Source organism: Alligator sinensis, unplaced genomic scaffold (genome assembly GCF_000455745.1).
Source record: "Alligator sinensis unplaced genomic scaffold, ASM45574v1 scaffold628_2, whole genome shotgun sequence".
Lineage (NCBI taxonomy): Eukaryota > Metazoa > Chordata > Crocodylia > Alligatoridae > Alligator > Alligator sinensis.
This window is the reverse complement of record NW_005841833.1, coordinates 6,856,619-6,870,120: the sequence shown is the minus strand read 5'-3', so window position 1 is coordinate 6,870,120 and position 13,502 is coordinate 6,856,619. Positions and strand designations below refer to the sequence as shown.

Below are 13,502 nucleotides of genomic sequence, written 5' to 3'. Positions count from 1 at the left end.
GGAAGGCCCCCGAGGCAGCCTGGTGTCAGAGCGACTGACCCCACATCTCTGCCTCTCAGTGGCGCGGCGGGGTGATCTCGGAGCTGCCGGGAGGGCAGGAGAAACAGCAAGAGGCCAGTGACTGTTTTTAACGCCGGCTAAAAGAGAATTTCCTTTTTCTTCAGCGGCTCCGTTCCCATTTTGATAGGAAAGGCGGTGTCTTGTTCAGGGTTTCTCTCTGGGAAGCTGCTGCGACCGCCTCTTGTTGGGGTGCGGCGCGGCCTCGGGCAACTTTTGGGACGCTGCGAGGGTGACTTCAGCTCCTCTCCCAGCGTCGGTCTCTGCAGCTGCCGGTGGGTCGAGACTGCCATGGTAGAGTCCTGCTGCCCTGGGACAGGGCAGGGAGCGGAGGGCCAGGACAGAGGTGAAGACCTGGCACCACTCAGAAAACTCCCCAGATCCTTCTCTGGAGGTGCGCGGCCCCCCGGGTCTTGCTTGCAGAGGTGGCTCCGTACATGTTCCCAGCGCAGCCAGGCATCCATGGCTGGCCCCCACCTAACACCTGTGTCCAAACCCGGTGCGTTCACTGGCAGGTTCATACTAGCCATGTCCTGCTTGGGGTGGGGACGGGCACTGCAGGGCGCAGCCCAGGTGGAAGCACCCTCTGAAGCAAGGCGCTAAACGAGACCAAGGGACAGCATACAACATCCGGCCCAGCACAGCGTAGTGGACGGGCACCTGCCAGCTTTCTGGGGTTACAGCCGGTGAAACAGGCACCGATGCTTCAAATCAGCGGCTCCAGTGGGGAGCAGGCAGGCGGGGGAGACGGGCGTGCAGCGCAGAACACCGCCCCGAGACGACACGGGCAGCGGCATCCAGGCTTGCTGGAGGGGTCGTCCTTGTCCTGTCAGGACCGACGTTGGCTGCGGCTGAAGGCAGTGGCACGGGTGTTGCTCAGGAGAAACTAGAGCCCTGGTCTCCATCCTGCGCTGGAGGCAGCACCCTGAGCACATGGAGCTGGGCAATGCCAGAAGGGGGTCAAGTTGGTGGCAAGGTCCCAGCAGGGCAGGCAGGAACGCTTCGCCATCAACGGGCCGTCAGGCGACTGGCCCGTGGCACCGGCTGCTCCGACACCCGGGCAGCAAATGGCTCGCTGACGGGCGGCGACTCTGCGGGTTGGCTGCTCTGGACCGGCCGGATGGAGGCACTGCCTCGATGCTGCCTGTGTCACGCGTGACCAGCAGGCTCCTGTTTTCAGGGGGGCGGCGGAGTTGGGTTCCAGCGCGCTCGGAGCAGCCGGACTGGAGAGATGAAGGTGGAGGTCGCATCCCCGTAGCGACGTGGTGCCAGGACTGTGGCACGTGCCCAGCGCTGTTGAACCGGACGGCCAGAGATGTATCCCCTGGCAGTTCAAAACCGGTTGCGGCAGATGCCGGGGAAGGTCTGACAGGGTGGACGACTCTGGAGGCACCCAGGTCAATGCTGTCCCGGTAGAGCACCCATGCCCACCACTGTCGGAGGCAGGGCACGGGGTAGGTGGGCTGCTGGTCCGACCCGGTTTGGCGCTGCGGATGTTTGTGCACCATACGTGCCCGCCGGGTCCTGCTGTGCTGGGCAGCAGCCTCCCCGCCCCAAGGTGCTCTCCACGCAGGGCCCTTTGTGACGTGGGGAGACGTGGATGGTAAGCGTGAGCAGAGGGTTGTGTGGCCTCCAGCACTGCAGGCACCTGCGTGAGGCTTTGGTGAGGGAGGCGATGAACTGATGGGCGCAGGCCACCCAGCCCCTTCCACCCGCGTCGTGCACGGAGCCTGGCCGAGGCACACGGCAAAGGGCCTGCCTGGCACGTCAGGCAGTGCCTCTGTGCCTGGTGCTTGGTTCCTGGGAGGCAGCTAATTGTCCGGTCCGATCATAAAGTCCTTGGGGTCTGGAGCAGCCTGAGGCAGCTCACGTGGAAGCGGGGAGGTTGTCTCTGCCTTTCCTCCAGCCGACGGGGTTCCCTCCTTTCTCTGTGGGCAGGCACCAAAAGCAGCACGGTTTAAAAATGCCGCGACCTGATGTTCTCCAGAATCCAGGGATGTTTTGTCCAAATTTCAAATGCGGTCAGAAAACTAGGTTTTGTTCCATCAAACACCTGGTGTGCAAAACGTTCCCGGTTTCAACCGTCCGCCCCGCTGCCCCTCCCTGGCCCTGCCCGCGTGCGCCGGGTCCTTCACTAGCTCCCGCAGCGGGTGCGAAGGCTGCGTCCTCTCTCTGGTGGTCTGCGGAGGGGGGCGCAGACCGCGCGTGGGCATCGCGCGGGAGGCGAAGGGTCAGGCTGGAGCAGGCGTTAGGATGGGACCAGGCCGGCAACTCGCCAAGTGGCCTCCAGCTTCTCATGCCTGCAGGGAAGCGAATCCCCAGCCTGGTGCTTCTGGACAGGGCTCCTCTGCCCAGGAGCAAAGCAGCCCCTCCTGGTCCTAGCGAGCTGCAAGGCGTCAGTCAGCCCCGAGGTGCCAGGACAGGACTGCTGTGCTCTGCTGGGTCGCGGTCGGGCTGGGACATTGCTGTGGCCGTGGCGGTGTGCAGGGAGTAGGCAAGAAGCAAAGGCTTTATGGTGCAGTCTTTACTATTTATATCGTGGGGCCAGTCAAAAATAACCCCCCAAGCCCCTGCAGAGCCATGGTTTTGCATGGAGGTTTCCAGGCAGCAGGAAAGGGACGGCGGCGCTGCTGGCGGGGGGCTGAGAGCTGTCGTGTGTTTCCTTCCCAGGGCCTGATGCATTCCAGCGGCCCCGTCGGCCGCCACCGCCACCTGATCCTCGTCCTCGAGGGAGAGCTCTACCTGATCCCCTTCGCCCTCCTCAAGGGCAGCTCCTCCAACGAGTATCTCTACGAGCGCTTCAGCCTCATCGCCGTCCCCTCCATCCGGTCTCTGAACCCCAGCTCCAAGGTACTGCACCGGCCCCCTGCCCCAGCGGAGCAGGGCTCTGTTTGCATCACACAAAGGAGCCCTGCCCTGCTCTGCCCTGCCTTGTCCCAATTTGCGGCACCCAAGAGGCCCCCGGGGATCACTGCCTCCCCCCGTTGCATTGGCTGAAGCACCGAGCCCGCAGTCCAGCACCTCCCCGGGGCATGTGCTTAGCCCTGCTGCATGTGCTGAGCAAAAGGGCCTTGCAAAGATGTATCCGAGCTAGCCCTCACCCGAGGAGCTTGTCTGTCCGTGCTCTTGGGCTGGCTGGCGATTTGGACCAGGTCTCCCAGGTCGCTATGTGTGGGTCCTGCACCCGCTGTGCCAGCAGCATGGAGCTGCCAGTGGTGCCTTCTGCCAAGCCGACCATGCTCCTGCAGCCATATGGCTGAGGGCAAGTGCAACCCAGGGGTATCCAAACCCCAAGCCTCCAGGTTTGGGCTTGTATGTAGGATGCCTGCCAAATGATTTGGAAACATCTGAAGGTGGGGGTGGAGGATGTTTGCCGATAGTAGAGCTGTATATGGTTCTTGAATGACTCACGAATTTGGAATTGATTTGGCGGATTTGGCTGGGGACACACAAAATTTTCCTTAAAAAAAATAAGGGGGGGGGGGAAACGTGCAAGAGGAAGAAAGCCTGGTCTGGGCGTGCAGTGCGGCTCATGTTCAGTGTGACCCTGGATAAGGGATGTCCCTTCTCCCTGGATCTGTGTCCTCACCCCGCTGCACGCACTCTGCACAGTGATTCCCCTGCCGCTCCCGGGAGCCGGCAGGCAAAGCCTCCTGCGGGCTCGGATGGGCGGATCGTGGGGCCGGCAAAGCGGTGGTAGAAAGAAGGAAACTGCCCTGCCGAGACAGCCTCGGGGCCCCTCAAACCCTCACCCCGTGTGCAGACCTGGTGCGGGCCCTGGGCTCGCTGGCGGCTCTGTAAGCCCTGCTGTCTCTGTCTCTCCAGTCCCACCTGAGGAAGAACACCCCTGCCTACTCCAGCTCCACCTCCATGGCAGCCGTCATCGGCAACCCCAAGCTGCCAGCCACCGTGATGGACAGGTGGCTGTGGGGACCCATGCCGTCCGCGGAGGAGGAGGCCTACATGGTGTCGGAGCTGCTGGGCTGCCAGCCCCTGGTGGGCGCCGCAGCCACCAAGGAGCGGGTCATGAGCGCGCTGTCGCAGGCTGAATGCGTGCACTTCGCCACCCACGTCTCCTGGAAGCTGGCCGCCCTGGTGCTCACCCCCAACGCCGACAGCAACCCGGCCAGCAGCAAGAGCTCCTTCGGCAACCCCTACACCATCCCTGAGTCCCTCCGCGTGCAGGACGACGCCAGCGATGTGGAGAGCATCTCGGACTGCCCGCCCCTGCAGGAGTTCCTGCTCACGGCTGCCGATGTCCTGGACCTGCGGCTGCCCATCAAGCTCGTGGTGCTCGGCTCCTACCAGGAGTCCAACAGCAAGGTCACAGCTGACGGGGTCATCGGTCTGACCAGGGCCTTCCTGGCGGCCGGCGCACAGTGCGTCCTGGTGTCGCTGTGGCCCGTGCCCGTGGCTGCCTCCAAGATGTTTGTGCATGCCTTCTACTCTGCCCTGCTCAACGGCATGAAGGCCAGCGCCGCCCTCGGCGAGGCCATGAAGACCGTGCAGAGCAGCAAGCCCTTCTCCCACCCCTCCAACTGGGCAGGTAGGTGAGGGAGGCGCGCTTGGGCCCCGTGCATGATGTGGGGGCAGCGAGCAGGCAGCTTGTGCGGCGCAGGGCTCATCTCCGTGTCAGTGCGAGGAGGGAAGCCCCGCTGGGTCTCCACCCGCAGAGACGCAGCCCTGTACCCCGCGGCGTGCTCAGACAGGTGCGGGGCTCTGGCTGACGTGCCTGAGGCAGCGTGGCAGAGCGGCCTGCTTCCCACGAGCATGCAGGGCGAGTTCAGGCCATCTCAGTTGGGGACGTGTGTTTAATGACGTGCTATACTGTGAAAGGGCCCGAATCTTCCAGGGGTGAGGTGCACAGGGGTGGGGCCTTTTTGCCCTGCCTTGTACCTGGGCTAGGCCCTGCCAGGGTCCATCCCCACCCAGAGGGCAGCGGGCATTGTTTCTGTCCTGGGTGCGAGGAGGGATGTGCTTGCTCTGCCCCACAGGCTTCGTGCTCATCGGGAGCGACGTGAAGCTGAACAGCCCATCCTCGCTGATCGGGCAGGCGCTGACGGAGATCCTGCAGCACCCCGAGAGAGCCCGCGACGCGCTGCGTGTCCTGCTGCACCTGGTGAGGCAGAAGCAGCCACCCCGAAGGCCCCGTAGCCCAGCCCGGGGCAGGGGGGCTGGAGGTGCCACCTAAGGGGACGGGAGCAGGGGGCAAGCAGCAGGACGCAGGGCAGGATACGGTGCCTTCTGCTCTCGCCTTGCTGGCACGGGGGGCAGGAGTCCCTTAGCACCAGTCTCCTGCAGCCGGCACATTGACAGCTGCTCCCTGGCAGCAAGCCCCAGGCCCAGGAGGCTGCAGACATGGCTCCTCGCTGATCTCCTGGGGCAGACGTGGCCGCCAGCTTGCAGAGGATCCTCCCGGGGCAGTACCCCCCTCCCAAACCACGTAGGCTGCTTTCCCAAGACCCCTCTGCCCTGGGGGCTCTGCAGCCTCTGCCCTCGCAGTGCGGCCGTGGGCCAGGCACGAGCAGACTCTCATTCCTGGGGCCTGGCCCATTCTTTCCGGCTGACATCGCCCTGCCTGGCCCTCGATCCGGGGGGCACGGGAGCAGCTGGAAACCTCCGGCAGATCCGACTAACGCTGCCTTTTCCCCCGGAGGTGGAGAAGTCGCTGCAGCGAATCCAGAACGGGCAGCACAACTCCATGTACACCTCCCAGCAGAGCGTGGAGAACAAAGTGGGGGGCATCCCGGGCTGGCAGGCACTGCTCACGGCCGTGGGCTTTCGGCTGGACCCCCCTGCCAGCGGCCTCCCCGCCGCCGTGTTCTTCCCCACCGCGGACCCTGGGGAGCGGCTGCAGCAGTGCAGCACCACCATCCAGTCCCTCCTAGGTAAGGAGCTGGCCGGCGGGGCTGGACATCTCGGGGCCCGGCCAGCACGTGGGCCCTGCACCCAGCGTTGGGGGAGGGGGAGGAGAGGCAGATCGTGCCCCTGGGGAGCTCTTGGGGGCGAGAGGCCGAGGTCAGCAGCCGGCCTGTTCTCCTTCTGCCCAGGTTTGCCTAACCCTGCACTTCAGGCACTTTGTAAGCTGATCACTGCATCGGAAACTGGAGAGCAGCTCATCAGCCGGGTGAGTCGAGCTCGTCAGCCCATCGCCCCGACTTCCAGGCGCTTCCCCCCAGCTGCCTTGGGGAACACACAGCCCCTTCCCCCCCCCCCGACTCGGTCTGCCCAATGCCGCTCTGCCTTCCCCTCCCGTCCATCTGCTGCCCTTGCCCAGTGGCTCTGCTCTCTGTCCTGGTGACCCCAGCCTGGCTGACTGGTGCCTGCCGCCCAGCAGCTGCTTCTGCCGCCTCCGTCCCGTGCTGATCTACCCCAGCTGGGGCAGGAACACCTGGCAGCTGGCATGGGGGTCTCTGCTGCTGGAGTGGGGGCATGCAGTGCAGTGCTGTCCTCTGCTCAGCCGGTGCCCTGGGTTTGCCTGTGCAGGGGCTGAGATGATCAAGAGCCCGCTGGCCAGCACTGCTCCTTTCCCTGCTCTGCCTTCTTCCTTTGAAGCCTCTGGGCGCTGCTGGGGTCCCCCTCGCTTCCAAAGGACACAAGGGCTGGAATGGGCCCAGGGACGTCGCCTAGTCCAGCCCCTCACCAGGCAGGGAAAGGGCGGCGCGGGCACTCCCATGCTGCCTGGCATTGAAAGGGCTCCTGACTGTCTGAGCCCATCCTCCACGGAGGAGCACCCCGGGCAAGGGCAGGTGCTGGGAACTGCTGGACACACGTTGAGTGTCGGTGCCACGGGAAGCGCGGGGAGCTGCGTGTATCCAGACCTGAGTCCCTGCCTGGGCAGCACTGGTGCATCCCCGTGGGAGCTTCCAGGTGCCTCTTCCCCGCGTGCCTGGTGTCTGCTGGCTCAGCCTGACCCCTGTCGCGTCTCCTGCTCTGCGCGCTGTGGCCGGCGGCTGGCTGGCGGGCCTGAGGCCTGAGATGTTGCTGTCCTGCAGTGCTCCCCGTCCCAGGCTGTCACAGCACAGACTAACCCGTGTTCTTTCTTTCTTCTTTCTCTCTTCCCCTCTCCCTTTCTTGCTCTCTGCTGCATGAAGGCTGTTAAAAATATGGTGGGAATGGTGAGTACCGCACGTGGCAGGGCAAGGCAGGGCAGGCCGCACCTCTGCAGGCTGCCCCCGAATTGTGGCGCACGTCGCCTCTCATGTGCCACTGGCGCTGCCCCCAGGCTCGCAGGCACAGGGACGTTGGAGCTCCTCAGGTTCGGGGCATGGTGGGGCCGGGAGCATGGGTGGTCCTTGACTCGCTCCTCACCCTGGCTGTCTTCTCTGCCCCTTTTGGTGCTGATGCTGCTCTGCGGAGCACCAGCTGGGAGCGGGCGCTGCAGCCCAGGTCAGGTTGGAGGGGCCGGGGATGGTGGGCAGCTCCTCTGGGAGCTCAGAGATGCGCCACACAAACCTCATGCTAGTGCTGAGCTGAGAAACGAGGGTGGCTGGGGCTCCCTCGCGCCCTGCAAGACCGCCCGGCCCGGCCGCGGCCACGGCCTTTCACCCGTGTCTCTGAGCAGCTGCCACACACCACCTTCCTCTCCTGTGCTCCTGCTGCTTTCCTGCTGTGCTTGCAACCCTGGCCCTCTGGCTCTGGCGAAAGCCTCTTCCCCCAGTGCCTCCCTCGCAGGGCCCACGACGGCAGTGACGGGCTGATCCCGGGGCCTGTCCTCTTACCATGCCAGGCAGCGCCTGGCCTCGCGTGGGAGCCGGGGCGTCAGTGCTGAGGGGATCAGGACAGTGCGGGAGGGCTGATGTTTGTTCTCTTCCCTCAGCTGCATCAGGTCCTGGTTCAGCTCCAAGCAGGAGAGAAGGAGCAGGACTTCTCTGCGGCGCCCATCCAGGTGTCCATCAGCGTCCAGCTCTGGCGGCTCCCAGGCTGCCACGAGTTCCTGGCGGCTCTAGGTAGGAAGCCACCCGCTCCTGTTTGCTTTTCAGCCACGGCTGTGGTCATGGGGAGGGGAGCCGCATCCTTGGCCTGCTCTGTGCCACCGTTACACCATGCTGGTCTCAGAGCCTCTCCCCCGGACTCCTGCCCCAGTCGGCGTGGGCAGGGATCCCTCTCCTGCTGCTGGCCTCTTGCGGGGGTCTTCCTGGGCTGGCACCCCCGCGGCTGGCTGGGTGCGAGCACGCAGCTAACGAAAGGGCGAGGTGGGTGTGTTGGGTGAGAAACAGCTCTGGGCTCTGTGTCCTCTGCAGGGTTTGACCTCTGTGAAGTTGGGCAGGAGGAAGTGATACTGAAAACCGGGAAGCAAGCGAATCGCAGGACCATGCACTTTGCTCTCCAGTCCCTGCTGGCACTTTTTGGTAAAGCCATTCGTGCTCGTGTGCTCCCATCCCTTGGGCACGGGGTGGGCCACGGCCTGACAGGCGGGTGCTGTCGTTTCTGGTGCCAAGCCGCAGCAGCAGATTCTGGTGCTCGCTTACACCGGGGCCCCGTACGGTATTTCCATACCCAGGAGTTGGCACCAGAGACCTGCCTGGGGAATCGGGTCCATGCTGGGCAGACCGAGGCAGGCGCGGCAGCCTTCTGGCACTGCGCTGGTTGGTGTTTGCTCTCATTACTGGGGTACTCGGGAGGATGGAGCATACCGGCCAGGCCGGGCCGGGCTGTGCGAGGCACGGGTATAGCAGTGACTGAGGTGAAGGGGACGGTGCCGGGGTGAGCAGTGGGCAGAGAGCAGGAGAGAGGTCCGCCCCTATGAACGCTGGGAGGGCAGAGCGGCGGGGCTAAGAGGCCGCCCCCACCACCAGCCTGGGGGTCCTCGAGCCCCGACCTGCCCCGGTGTCACTCTCTTGTCGAGGAAGACCCGCGGGGAGTCCGTCTGTCCCCACACAACAGCTGCTGTTGGCGCCACAGACCCCGAGAGCAGCCTCACGCAGGGGATTGGCCTCGTGCCGCACCTCTCTGGGATGTTCGCACAGCCGAGGGATGGGAGGGTAGCATGGACCCCGCCAGATCCGAACGTTTCGTGGACGGTCACCTCGAGGCTTCGGGCTGGCGGGTTGTTCCTTTTCCGCAGGGGGGCCTGGGGCATGAGCTGGGTTTGTTAACCCGGGGGTGTTTCCATTTAGATTCTACTGAGCTTCCCAAACGCCTCAGCCTGGACAGCTCTTCCTCGCTGGAGTCCCTGGCCTCTGCCCAGTCGATTTCCAACCCAGTGCCCCAGTACCAGAACCCGCCGTTCTCGCCGACGTGTCCGGACAGCTTGGCCTCGGACGCCATTTCCGTGTACAGCCTGAGCTCGATTGCTTCCTCCATGAGCTTTGCTTCCAAGCCTGAGAGCGCATCGGAAGGGGCCGGGCACAGAGGGCGCCAGGACTATGAACGGCCCAAGAACGTCTATCCCCACCGGCCCCCGGGGCCACGGAGCCAGCTGTCTCCACAGACCAACCCCGCGGGCAGCAAGGACGACGAGGAGTACGAAGGGTTCTCTATCATCAGCACCGAGCCCCTGGCTGGCTACCCAGACGATGCAAAAGCGAGATTTTCCCCTGATCACAAACAGTCCAAAGCCGGCCAGACGGGAGAGGCAAAGGCCTCCGTCAGCTGCAGTGGGAGCGTCAGCACCCCAAACTCACCCGTCAAAATGACCCTCATCCCCAGCCCAAACTCGCCCTTCCAGAAAGTGGGGAAGCTGGCCAGCTCGGACACAGGGGAGTCCGACCAGTCCAGCACCGAGACTGACAGCACTGTCAAGTCCCAGGAGGACAACAACCAGAAGCTCGACCCTCAGGAGCTGGCCCAGAAGATCCTGGAGGAGACGCAGAGCCACCTCCTGGCAGTGGAGCGTCTGCAGAGGAGCGGCAGCCAGGCGAGCAAGAGCAGCAGCCCAGCCGACGGTGCCTCGACGCCCACCGGCACCTCCGCCTTCCGATCCTCCGAGACCAGCGCCTTCAGCCGGCCTGTGAGCTCCGGCAATAAGAGCCAGCCCTCTCCCGTGACAATGAAACCAAAGCCCCCAACCAGGAGCTCGTCCCTGCAGAAGGTGAGCTCTGGCTACAACAGCCCCACCATGTCAGAGACGTCCAACAAAGACGGCACCGGCCAGTCCAGCGGGCAGCCCTCTCCGAGCGCCGACTCGCACGGCTCCCTGACCGAGCAGCCTCACTTCAAGCTCAAGTACCCCAGCTCTCCGTACAGCGGGCACATCTCCAAGTCCCCCAGGAACATCTCCCCAAGCTCAGGCCACCAGTCTCCTGCGGGCAGCACGCCCTCCCCGGCGCTCTCGTACTCCTCCGCTGGCTCCGCTCGCTCCAGCCCCGCCGATGCCCCCGACATAGACAAGCTGAAAATGGCAGCCATCGACGAGAAGGTACAGGCCATCCACAACCTGAAGATGTTCTGGCAGAGCTCGCCCCAGCACTCCCCCGGGCCCATGAAGATTTTCCGAGGGGCTCCGGGAACAATGACTTCTAAGAAAGACGTTCTCAGCTTGCTAAACTTGTCTCCGCGGCACAGCAAGGAGGAGAGTGTGGACAAGCTGGAGCTGAAGGATTTGTCTGTTCCCCGGCACCTTGCGTCCCCACAAAAGAATCCCCCCAACGGACACCGGCGCCCTGAGGCGACCCACGCAGGGGCTTCCTCTCCTTCTCCGCCTCCCAGCAGCACTCCGGGAACGGCACGCCCACTGAGGCTGCCGTCGGGCAACGGTTACAAATTCTTGTCGCCAGGAAGGTTTTTTCCTTCCTCCAAGTGTTGAGATGTCTTTTCCTACCGGTGGATTCCACTTGCAATGATGTTAAAGGTTCTCAGTATTCGCTTCCGCCCACTTGCCTTGATCAATGCAAAGCCACAGAGTCGTGCCTGAGGCGCCGCGGTCACACCCGTGGTTTGCAGCGCGCAGAGCTGAAACCGGCTGGCCCCGTGCTGTGCAGAGCACAAACGTGGCCTTCTGCTCATGGGTCTCGGTTCCTCTTGTCGGCGCTTTGGCCAGACGCAGCCGATGCCAGGTTTTGTGCAGCGTTCAGTACTAACTCTCTGCAGCGGCAGGTCCAGGCGACCTGTCTGTTCACAACCCGATAGCTTTCAAACCACCTACTGCATTTATTTCCTAGCCTGCACGGAGGCTGCACGGTTGGATTGTTTGTACAGAGATGGTGTGTGGCCGGGGACCCGGAGGGTTTGCGAGCAGTAACAAAGCTTTCACTTCTGCCACAAGAAAAACGTGCGCAGTTTCAGCCCAGAGAAGGACCGGCCCTTTCTCTGGTTTCGGGGGCTGACGTGGGGGGTGGGGGAGGGCTGTGATAACGGGTCACAGCACTGCTATATTAGCACTTCGACCCCACGGCTGGGTTCCTTTAGCAGGTCCCTGGCAGCGTCGTGACGCTGCGCTGTGGGGAGGCGCGTTCCCTTCCACATCCTGCTTTCCTGGTAACTTTTTTCCTGCTGCTTGATCTGGTCCCAGAGGCACATTTGGGCACCTAACGAGCAAAGCCCCAGCATGAGTTGTGGGCACATGATAAAGATGGGTGTTCAGTCCTGGTAAATGCTCTGAACTTGAATGCACCTGATTTCCCGGGGGCCAGGCTTCATCATGGCAGGGAGCTCATCTGCCTATGGGGGCTGGGAACGGGAGGGTGGGGTGTGGTGAAGGGGAGAGGGCTACGCCTGGCACCTCCATCCTGCAGGACTCTGACTGTGAGCCCCGTCCTGTTCAGACACCCCCTCCCCATGCTGGCCAACCCCTTCTGCGCCCTTTCTCATCACCCAGTCCACGTCCTCATTTTGCTGCTGTGGAAAGTCTCAGTCCTTCCTTTCTGGACTGAGCATCCCAGCAGACGAAGCAGGTACTTGTCGTGCTGTCAGAGGGCACCTAGGAGAGACCGTGCAGCCTGGCTGCATGCTAGAACCTATGCACCCCGTGTCTGCCGAGCCATGAGCCCCGGGAGCAGCGAGGGGGGGAGGCTCTGCGGAGAGCAAGGCGGCAGGCCGGGCACCTGGGTGGTTTTGGGGTCAAGGTGGGAGACCATGTTTTATGCAAGCCAAGCTACACAATGCAAGCACCGAAGTGAACGTGAGGAAGCCTGAGTGTTTAGGTCACGCACCGTCACGAGACCTGGCCATGCGGCACCCCGGATCAGAGCATAGCGCTGCACAGGCCCGGCACGGGGTCATCGGACTCTCAGAGGTTCGTGTCACTGTGTAACCTTGGGCTGACTCGCCTCTCTGTGCCTCCGCTTCCCCAGCCACCTCAATGGGGACAGTGATTCCTACCTACCGACCTACCTCACAGGGGTGTTGTGGAAACCGGGTGGCCCTGGGCTTCGTTGTATCACAGTGCCTGTGCCCATGTTGCACCTACCCACTTGAGTGAGGGCGGCCAGCTAGCTGGGCACAGCTCTAGATGCTGATAGTCCCTCCAGCTGCAGGTTTGGAGGCTGCTTTGAAGTTCTGGGCCCTAGGATGTGTGTTGCTTTTTGAAATCCCTGAGGACAGGTGTGAGAACAGGACACTGGATTCAGTTCTCACACCTCGATGCCCCTGAGAGAAGCTCAGTGCATGAATGATGTATGTAGCAAGCAAGCGCTGGCCCTGCTTAGCGTGAAGATCCCCTGGTCCAAGGAGGAACGTTTCCCTTATCGCAGTTGCAGCAGATGAGGTGCGAGCACTAGAGGTGCATTGTGTTCCTACAGACAGCTAGCAGGGAAGGGTGAGCAGAAAACCTGCAATGCCCAGGACCAAAAGGAGCTAGATCAGTGGTTTTTAACCCTGGGGATCCATAGACTGTGTCTAAAGAGTTGGCAAAAGATGACTGTGATCAGTTACCAGCATGTGCGCACCCACACTTACAATTCACAGGGGTCCGCGCCTCCATTTGAAATTTCCAAAGGAGTCCGATAATGAAAAAAGGTTGAAAGCCACTGAACTAAATAGTCCAGGGGGTGGGAGGCAGGGTCCAAGGACAGACCTCACCCTATAACTTTTAACTTCATTAGCAAATGTTAAAAAGGGTAGTTGTTACAGAGTTCACTGGCACGTGCTACAGAACGCAGCAACACAGCGAGGCCAGTCCCACGCCCTTTCCTCGTGCAGATTACGTGGCTGGGCGTTACAGCTTCCTGGGGATGGCCGGGGGCAGGGAGCCGTGGGCCAGGACAGCGACTAGGACTTTTGGGGCAGTGGGGATGCTGTTACTGATGCAAACCGGTGTGGTCACAAGGCCACCGAGAGGGCCCCGTGCCACCCGCTCCAGTTCTGAGAAACATCCTCATTTCACCCTAGGGCGGGGGAGGAGAGCCGGGCCTGCTTTTTGTTTCCAGCCACAGCGCTTGGTGGCACGCTGGAAGTGCCCCTGTGTGCTGTGTATTTCAGTAGTCAGAGCCCCGCCGCCTGTGGGAAGCTGCTGTGTTGGCACAGCCCATTTCCGCGTGGCTGAAGGCTTCGTGCTGGCCACCGGG

General features: G+C 62.9%; 1 protein-coding gene across 1 annotated transcript in view; it reads left to right on the top strand.

The window, feature by feature from the left end:
* Positions 1 to 13,496, top strand: part of TTC28 (tetratricopeptide repeat domain 28) — a 252,570-nt gene extending 239,074 nt beyond the window's left edge. The window contains exons 15-23 of the mRNA XM_025199735.1: positions 2,728 to 2,907; positions 3,883 to 4,603; positions 5,052 to 5,176; positions 5,714 to 5,945; positions 6,108 to 6,184; positions 7,152 to 7,175; positions 7,877 to 8,006; positions 8,301 to 8,408; positions 9,177 to 13,496. Coding sequence (XP_025055520.1) covers positions 2,728 to 2,907; positions 3,883 to 4,603; positions 5,052 to 5,176; positions 5,714 to 5,945; positions 6,108 to 6,184; positions 7,152 to 7,175; positions 7,877 to 8,006; positions 8,301 to 8,408; positions 9,177 to 10,804 — 3,225 coding nt within the window. The 3' untranslated portion in view covers positions 10,805 to 13,496. The remainder of the gene's footprint in view (positions 1 to 2,727; positions 2,908 to 3,882; positions 4,604 to 5,051; positions 5,177 to 5,713; positions 5,946 to 6,107; positions 6,185 to 7,151; positions 7,176 to 7,876; positions 8,007 to 8,300; positions 8,409 to 9,176) is intronic.
* The last annotated feature ends 6 nt before the right edge of the window (positions 13,497 to 13,502 follow it).